Source organism: Opisthorchis viverrini (genome assembly GCF_000715545.1).
Source record: "Opisthorchis viverrini unplaced genomic scaffold opera_v5_101, whole genome shotgun sequence".
NCBI lineage: Eukaryota > Metazoa > Platyhelminthes > Trematoda > Opisthorchiida > Opisthorchiidae > Opisthorchis > Opisthorchis viverrini.
In genome coordinates this window covers 1,139,207-1,148,835 of record NW_008751757.1, presented here as the reverse complement: position 1 = coordinate 1,148,835, position 9,629 = coordinate 1,139,207, and the positions used below count along the sequence as shown (strand labels likewise).

Below are 9,629 nucleotides of genomic sequence, written 5' to 3'. Positions count from 1 at the left end.
AAAAAAATGGTCCCCGGCATGCTCATTCTCAGTAGCTCATTCGTGATACGAGTCTGCTTCGGGAGCTGTACTTAGTGGTGAGTCATCCAGTGAACTAACCTTTCAAGAAATGTGATAACATGTGGGGACTAGGCCCATGCTGCATAAAATAACGGTCCTTCATGTTGGAACCTTTTACCCAGTCGTCACTGGCTGGTCCACACAATCGAGTTCTCTTAAGCATACAAAGTTGGTTGCCAAAGTCGAATTACTCTAGGTACATTGACGGAAATGCTGGATAAAAAAGCATGGGATTTAGATCGGAATCAATTTCTCGGGCGTGTTACTTTTGCAGTTGCTTGGAAATGAAGTATCCTATCAGGTAAAAAAAATGACCCCCGGCATGCTTATTCTCGGTGGCTCATTCACGATACGAGTCTGCTTCGGGAGCAGTACTTAGTCGTGAGTTCTGCGGTGAACTAACCTTTCAAGAAATCAAGTGTGTCACAATGGCTGGAAACATCACAAATGAGAGATTCAGCTGGGTCCCGGGTGAGTCTCTCGCAAGACCAAATTTGTTTGAAAACGAGTGTATTTCGCTAATTTCGTGCAATCTGGTTTCCAGTAGAACATGAAGTTGACAGAAACCCGGGAACTGCGCCTACCTGATGAGCTCCAAGAAGGGCGAAACCGGTCGTGGGCTGTTGACCAATTTTCAGCAACCTTATGAGTAGTGCATTACGGGTAGTGCTGTTTCTCGTTATATCCGCCTGTTTTCCCCTTGTTTTTCGATACAGAGTTGCTTGGATGAAAAGTTCAAGGCCTTGTCTCCCCCACTAACTTCCAAAGAATTGGATTTCCTCCAAGTGAGTTTCTCTTCCATGAGATTTATGAGCGTAGTTTGCGCAGAGGTGTGCTAGAGACTGGACACGCAATGTTGAACATGCTGTTTTAATTTTCGTGTTCATCTTAGTTCTCATACAGCAAAGACTCCTAGTACTTCAGAGGAAGTTTATTTGTTCGCTGAGTTCGGCAGCGTCAGTGGCATTGAGCAGTAGTGTGGTTCTGTTCACCAAGGACAACCTTCGACTACAGCTAGTCATTTTGACGCCGAGTCTTGGTGGTCGACCTAGGTTCTGATTAACCAACAACCAGACTACTACCTTATAGTTTGATCTATTTGACAAGCACCCTGCAGCTTTTCTCGGAAGTTTATTTGTTTGCTGAGTTCGGCAGCGTCAGTGGCATTGAGCAGTAGTGTGGTTCTGTTCACCAAGGACAACCTTCGACTACAGCTAGTCATTTTGACGCCGAGTCTTGGTGGTCGACCTAGGTTCTGATTAACCAACAACCAGACTACTACCTTAGAGTTTGACCTATTTGACATTTGGTTCCACAATTGTCCCTGCTAGCCTCTTCAGTCGATCGGTTTCTCTAGACTTCTTCAACTGAGTTGGCGGGTGATATGTAGTGAAATAACGCTTAGTATGTCAGCTGATCGATTGTGATAAAAAGATTCAGTGAAAATCGGAGCGTCTCTGATGAACAACAAACGTGGCAAACACGTCTTCTGATCTGACTACTCGTAATTTTTTTAAAAAAAACTATACTGTTTTCGGTTTCTGTGTACAGTGTTGCCTAACAATGGACCCGACCGAACGATCCAATGCTGAGATGTTACTCAAGCATCCACACATGGAATTCCACGGAAAGCACTTCCAGTACACTTCAATCGAACTGCGACAAGTCCCTGGAGCCAGTGGTGACGGCCACCTGACGCCCACCAACACCACGAAGAAGAAGGATAAAGGGACCCCAACAGGACATTTCAAATCAATGCTCACTGGGCAAGGAGTGATATCAAACATGCGCAAAAAGTCACAATCACAACCATTATCGGTTGCCATCCCACAGACGTCCCAGGCAACTGTACCGACTTCCGAAGGATATGTTCGTCATTCGACCAACACAACTCCACAGCTGCTTGATCCCAGTGCGTCCCCCTCCCAAGCGGGAGGAAACAATTCTCCAGCTACTCGTCAGCCTTGGTTCACTACTGGTATTGTGGGTCAGGGCTACTATAGCGTAAGTTTCATCTGTTGATCGTTTTGGGCTCAAAATGATGCCAACATTGCCTTTAACTGAGTTTGAATCATAATTCTCGATTTGTAGAGAGATTATCTGCAACGCTACTACTGCATATTTCGGTGATTGTATCAATACCCGCACCGTCTTAAGGCAAACACTGAGGAGACGGCGAAATCGTTTGTTCTGAAGGCCAATCCTATGAGAATTGTGTTCTGAGCGGATAACGGCCTAGAGATATTTTGGCTTCTCTGATCCTTGAAAAGACGAGTTTTTTTACGTGTACAATCAGGTTCTCAAATGGGTTGGCCTTTCTGGTGTTTGTTCACGCAAGTTGCTTGATATGGCACGAAAAGAGCAGTACCACAGAAATCAAAGATTCGGACGAAACGATACGTAATGTTGAGCTATATTTGTGTCTTCCCGGGCGTTAAGTTGTTCCCCATTATCACCAGTAACAAATGGGGATAAATGGGATCTTGGAAAAGCGATCACATTGTAGAACAGCTTCTCTATAGATATTCTAGGCTGTGATATGTTTGAAATCCATGCTGCGTTGACATTGGCGGTCAGATTGAGGTAGGAATTACAAAGCCCGGGATTTCGACGCAGACCAAAAGAGACAAATGAAAGTTGGAGCCATCTATACCTAATTAATCGTTTTAAAGTTCACAATCATGTAATAGCATGCATGCACAGAATTCCATTTGTCTAACGAACCGCCTTTTAACGAATCCATTTCTAACACGGTCTGGTGAGTGTTCACATCCGTAGCAGAATACAGTGCTATACGACTACCTCACAAGTACGACTGGATTCGCCTGACTTATTGGATGTCACAATCGAAGTTAAGTATTGCTATAACGTACATTCGAGCTGCAAAAGGACGGCCTTTTTAACGCCCCGTGTCTGTTTCGCTACTTCTGGGCCTTCTGGCATGGAAGTCTGGAAGACCGTTGATCCGCAGATGGCCAGCAACTTGCTTCTTGTTCGACCTTCGTTTAAACTAACGCCCTGAAATGCACACACTAGCCTCTGGTATGGTTTTCCATAAATTGACTAGGTGCCTCGAAAAAGCAGCTGAAGGATTTGGGCGATACTTGCTGCGCTTCAATAGGTTATATTATATACATAATATTATATTATATATTATACTATATTACATTTTCTATCGAGGAAAATGTTGGTAGCTCAGGTAGCGTGGATGGTCGTTGGCTTGTTCGCTGAGCTGGGTAATTCGATTGCAAACGTTTCATCACCAATCGAGGTGACAACATCAGTGCGTTGTTAGGCAGCGTAGTGGTGGGTTAGTGGTTGTGCATTGAGTAGTGTTGCGTGTGTTGTGTGACCTTTGATCGTGATTAGTTGTTCAGTCGGGCGGTCCCATTGGTTGCTCCGTTATCCTGTGTCCTCATTCGCCGATGTCCACGTGACCTTTGAGCTTGGCATCCCCTGCTTTCGTTATCTGGTCGATGCTGGATTGACCTTTGACCTTCCGAGCCCCCAATAACGCACTGATGATTTCACCTCGATTGTAATCAAATTGCCCAGCTCAGCGAACAAGCCAAGAACCATGAATAACTTGAAGAAAGGAGTGTCATGATCCGTAGGCAAGCCTGGGTAATTGAGATAAGCATAGGATCCAGCATAGCGAGGGCGATATTCAGATGTTTTAAACAGAATTCACTGTATTTCCTAGGGATTTTACGGAAAGCTCCCAGTAACATCTAGAACTCGTACGCTTCAGCTTTATATGCGCTCAAAACAATTACTTCCAAGCTTTATCGAATGGTCTGAAAATCACTCATGTTTTGTTTGACGAGTTTCGCGACCGAACCAGAAGACCCTAGGCTGGACCCAAACACATGTAGGTTCCCCCACCAACCCAACACTTGTTCACTCACCCTTGCACACAAAAATCCCTCGGCCGACACCCAACAGAGATTTAGCTTGCCTCAGCTGATTGGTTCTCCTTCCGTCTTAAATCTCGACCAACCTCGGAACCTAGTCACTTGGCCTGACGAAGCTTTTGTGTCAAAAGCGAAATGCTGCCCAGCAATACATTTACCGATTGTTGCCAAACTTTTTTCGAACAAGAGGAAATGGTTTCTAGTGCGGCGTAGCATTCCCCGAGCCACCCACTTTTTTGTCACTGTTCAAGGTTGTAGTGATGTCATCGTGCTAGAAGCCTGCATAATCTCCCACACCGGATCAGCAGTTTCATGTTGTAATTTTGAACAAGTCGGAAGACATCAGCTCATTTGGTCTCGTTAAAGATGAGGGACGCGTTTCATATCAGTAATGAGACTACTTTTTTGTAAGAGCCATGTACGGTCTTGGAGGAGCGGATTCTGTTACAGACTCAATGGGAGAGAGTAACAACGCCGTGGAGGGACAGGCGTCCTACAGGAGTAGACTGTGCAAAGCTCTGCGGGCGCAGAAGAGGAAACACATTCCAACTTGTCCACACTTTACGTCCCAACCCACTCCGCTACTGTATACTGATCCCCAGTATGTTACGATCCGGCAGGATTTCCTCACCTCTTTAAGATAGTTGTATCATTACAGCTGACAACCACCCGCGGTAAGCTTGTTTATACAACTTCCGACACTGGTTATTCTTCACGGTGTTGTGCCCTGGTCGTCATGACTACGAGATGCAATGCGTTGTTCACGTGACCCTGAAGCATCGTCTTTCTAGGCAAATTAGTTAGTTACACAAGTAGAAAACCGGATCAGTTTGTCAGCTCCGTTGTTGCAACCGGAACCAAAGTGAGAGAAACCAGTGAAACGGCAAATATGTGCGTGTTTGTTGACCATTACAAAAAAGTCACTGATTAGTTGCCAAGGCAATTACAGAGCTTGATGCATGTTGTCACAGTGGTAGGTGTGATTGTTTATCTAAACATTGACCCGTTAGTTTAAAGCAAACTGTGCAAACTGAACTGGATCATAAAGGAAACTACTCACAAGGTTGCTGAAAACTCTTCGACCGCCCACGACCGGTTTCACCCTTCTTGGGGCTCACCAGGTAGGCGCATTCCCCGAGTTTGCGTCAACCTCATGTTCTACTTGAACTGGATCATCTCATGCTACAATGGAGCACATTTAGGCAAGCCAGTTTCGGTGAGTCCTATTGTACGAGCCTGAATGGTAAGCGGGTACTAAACTAGACAAGAGCCGGGTGCATGGCCGAATGCGCGACTGTGTTTGAAAGTGAACCATGGTATCAAACAACAAGGTGGACCAAGAGGTCGTCATTTACAGGGCTCGTGCAGGCTTGCCTGACCAGTTAGCAGATATACAACTGGTCGCTAGTGCAAGTTTGTGGACTTGCTTGCCCTTCAGAACAACTCCAGTATGCCGCACAGGAGTACAACGTGCCAAACCGTGTGAGAATCCGTCTGGGTACCCAGCACCCAAATGTAAGTGCGAGCTAATGAGGTCGCAGAATGCACATAACTGGACAGGTTTGATATCACCAGACCACCTGGCGGCCAAAAACTATCGAATCTTGTGGAGGCGAGCAAAAGCTGAAACCTACAGTGCAATCGAGGGAGGGCTCATGAGGCACCTGACCCACATCTACGTGACTGGCTGGTGTTAGCCAATAATCCGTTGTTGTTATTACCGTAATTTGTCTATGGCAAAATCATAGGCTTAACACTGCGGAATGGTGTTTATGGTCAGTTCCAGACCCAAATGGAAAGAAGCATATTGATCACGTGATATGAATCACGTGACCGAGGAATAAGGAACACGATAATGCTGTTTGAGAGCGAATTATTCACATCATCGGTCAGCTGCTTTTGACGGAACAACCTATTCTTCAAAATTGCGGGTCCGAATTCCCCTGTAGGTTCGCGAGATGGGCATCGCTGATGGTTTGGATCAAAGGTAAAACAGCTGTGCAGTGCTTCTCAGCACAGACCAACTTCACTTAGAGGACAAAATCTCGATTGAGAGCAACTAGACAGTTGGATCCAAGCGTGTATGTCACAAGTAAACTCCTGTCTCGCATTACTGATGGGTCCAGCCTAAGTCCCTATCAGGAAGGTCAGATTCCTGAATGTAACCTCAGAACGCCCGAAACCTACTGCTCCACCAAAATCTCAACAGAAAAGCTGGCAAGCGTCTAGGCCAGTCAGTCATTCAATCGATTCAGCAAACGCTGGTGAACGTTCATGCACGCCACAGAAGCACGACCGTATGTGATCTGCGTTCAGGCACTTCATAGAGGCGCGACCGACGTTGATGGGTGTTCACTAACGCCTATCAGACAGCCTGGATCAATGTCAGGAAGCCCCCTTTAAATAGCATGGGGCCGTTGTAACTTTTGCTCTCATACTCGCACCCACTCACGCTCTCGCACTCGCTTGTTCGGAATATAGCGGTTGTGTTCCCTTCTGTGAGTCTTTTTTCCGGTAACTAGGCACTGGAGCGGGTCAGCAGTAGATACAACAGTTTGACGAACCAGCAGATGTAACAGTCTCGCTCCAACGGTAGTCTGTAGATGGTTGACTTGTGGGAATCCAATTCTAACATCCTCACCGACAGAACAAATCGAAATCTTCAGTGTGTAGGGTACCGTTCAAAATCCAATATGAATATAAGTAAAGAGCTGAAACTCACTATCTGCCTCGGGTAGTCAGACGATCTGCAAAGCTGAGATGTTAAGCACCGGCCACACCTGTATTATAGTTTGGTTTGATTTCGCCTACGCGATAGTGACCATAGAAAGTCGTTTTGAACAACGCCTCCGATTTAGCCTACTGATAATCCCAGGGCTAAAGCATGTCTGTTAAACCTACTTTATCCGTTGGTGAAAAGTCGAGAAAGCTTTTGCTTCAGAATTATCCAGAGTAATCAACCCGCGAACACTGAAATTCACTCATTTATAATCTCTAGACTGTATGGGGACCAACGCTAGTCCGTACACTCGTATTACGAAAAAGTGAAAGAAAGGTACACCACCTCAGGGTTTTCGATTTTCTATCTAATCTCAGAGATCAACCTGTCTAAGTCTAGGAGCCAGTTTACGGAATGCAATATCCCGAGTATAAGAGCTTATCACTTCGATATAAAGCCGTGTATTGCTCTCTGGTCTCAAGCAGTCCTATCTCCGATATCAACACTGGTATATCTATCTAATAAAATAACCGTTCAGCTGTAACAGCCTTTCGGTGGCTAGCTGCGGTGCCAGCCGAAGGTAGCACGGGGGCTTGGATACTGCCAGGTTGCCGAAACCTAGACAGGGCAAGTCGAGATGTAGAGGTCGAACCACGGACCTTCCGTTCAGTAAATTCGCGCTGTAACCACTGAGCCATCTATCTACTAAGCATCCGACATCGCGAACTCCTAAACTGATCAGTCTTTATCAGCATCGTAACAGTCTGCCACCATTACAACTATCCACACCGACGGAAACCCTAGCACCGACAGCCTCGTCGTTAATATGGGTTTATAAAATCCCGCAATCAACACTCTCGCATAAGAACATATCCATATAGCCACGTTTTTTGTCCTATCGCACCAAGATTTGTCTACCATCAACGATATTGTAATCCTCTGACTGCTGAGCCACTGGACGGGTAGGAGGTGACGTCGAACTGTATTTAGCACCCTAGAAAGCTCAGTCGGTAGTGCGCCCATTCGGAAGGTGTGTCACTGGTTCATTCCCGCTCACACACCACATACATTCGAACTTTTGCCTTCAAAATGACACAATGTAGGACTGTAATTCCAGGACTGGCTCACATCGATTTCTCAACGTGTTGTAGCGCAAACCCATCTCACAAGGCTTCTGAAAACTTCTGCACTTTTTCGTCCTATATTCCAGACAACCCTACCATCCCTGACGGCCAGTCCACAGGCTCAACCTCATCCGACTTCCCAATCTCCTGTGTCTCACCCAAAGATAACCGCCTGGAAGTCCCATCCAAAGGCGATTCAAGGAGTCACCCTAACCGGAACAGCGGTCACGATGAACCCAGCCACGACCGGGTTCAATGCGGAGACAGGATCAATGCTCAACGTTAACAACAACAATAGTGGTACTGGCAGTACTGGTACAACTACTACCAGCACTATCGGACTCCGGGTGCACTTCCCTACAATATAACTAGCAATAAATCTCCCGATAAACTCAACACCTAATCCTGGCGCTCCTGTTGCCCAACTCCATGTGGATGCATTTTTTCGAGGAGCCTGATGATTTCCAAAGGCGTATCATACCTCATGACCAACACCCTTGGTCACACAAGGTTGAGTGTACATAGAAGACTGGACCACACTCTCCGGGGACCTCCGGACCGCCGCATCCATGCCTGTGTCCAACGTTTCCCTCCGCTGTCCAATTATTTTCAACTCCACACCACACGCACACATCTTTCATGTGAGCCATCCAATCTATCGATTGAACATCACACCAAATGCACAATGTACCAAAAAACACAAATCGATCGATCTGAAACAATCTGGCAAACATGTGTGCCTGGGAACTTCTGCATTCAGAGCAAACGAAATTGCAATAAACTCATCCCACAGTAATCATGTGCAACAAGGTGTTTTATTTCGATTACTGATAGTTGTTGGTCTGGGTTGGAACGGGAAACTTAGAGGATATTCCGACCGGTTAGATCAGATGTGACCTGGGCAACGTCCATTCGTAGTGAATGTCAAATATTGCACGTCGTTCGAGTAAGTGATTCGAATCTCTTGTGGACAACAGTGGAGCTTGGTGGAATTCTCAGCGCAAGATGTGGTTAGTTCAGACGGATGCAGTACGATCGGGCAAACGCAAACACCACTTCATGACTGTTAAAAGATTTCCAGCAACCTTATAAGTAGTGTCATTTCAAGAAAAAAGTGCTTCAATACTTTGACTACCACATCAACTGAAACATGAAGCGGTCTTTGTACAGTCCATTCAGTTGAAGAACAAAATAAACTAGGGGTAAGCTGGGATTTCGCCTAAGACCTTCGGTCTCTTGGACACAATTTAGTGTTTAAGTAGAAAATCAAATTGATCGGAACTCGAAGGTAGCGCGTGCCTGATGAGCCTTAAAAGGCGAAACCGATGGCGAAATGTCAGACAAGTCCCATTAACATCAGTAGGGTTGTCATGAATCAAACCGACTCAGTTTTTGCCCATGCGATGGGCAACACATGACTGCTTTCAAGTAGTCAGGTATCCCAACGAGTACGATCGCATGGACTAAACCCAGAAATCGTTTCATCGGTGGACGAGCTGATGATGCCAGGACACAGTTGTTAGGTTGTTTTACTACTTCCAGGGCATCACTGGAAGTCATTGCGTCCGCAAGTGATTGCATAGGATGAACCTCATCTATTGTGTTATCTGCATGTGTCGTTCTGATTCGGTAGACACGCTTGCATGAATGCACCGCATCATTCTTCTGGCAGTGGAGATGTGAATGTCTAATAACGCTTCGCACCTGAAGATCGACTGGTGCGTGATTGTGACTGACTTTCTGGAGGGACGGTGGTCGATCATGGAATTAATAGTTTCGGTGAAAATTCGGGGGCCCGAAAGACAGCTTCCA

The 9,629-nt window shown here is 46.0% G+C and overlaps 1 protein-coding gene across 1 annotated transcript in view; it reads left to right on the top strand.

Annotated features, from left to right (window-relative positions):
* T265_05416 (hypothetical protein) overlaps window positions 1-8,610 on the top strand; it is a gene marked incomplete at both ends in the record, with an annotated part of 41,010 nt that extends 32,400 nt beyond the window's left edge. Inside the window, 3 exons of the mRNA XM_009170414.1 lie at window positions 777-845; window positions 1,612-2,064; window positions 7,904-8,610. Coding sequence (XP_009168678.1) covers window positions 777-845; window positions 1,612-2,064; window positions 7,904-8,185 — 804 coding nt within the window. The remainder of the gene's footprint in view (window positions 1-776; window positions 846-1,611; window positions 2,065-7,903) is intronic.
* Window positions 8,611-9,629: the final 1,019 nt, after the last annotated feature.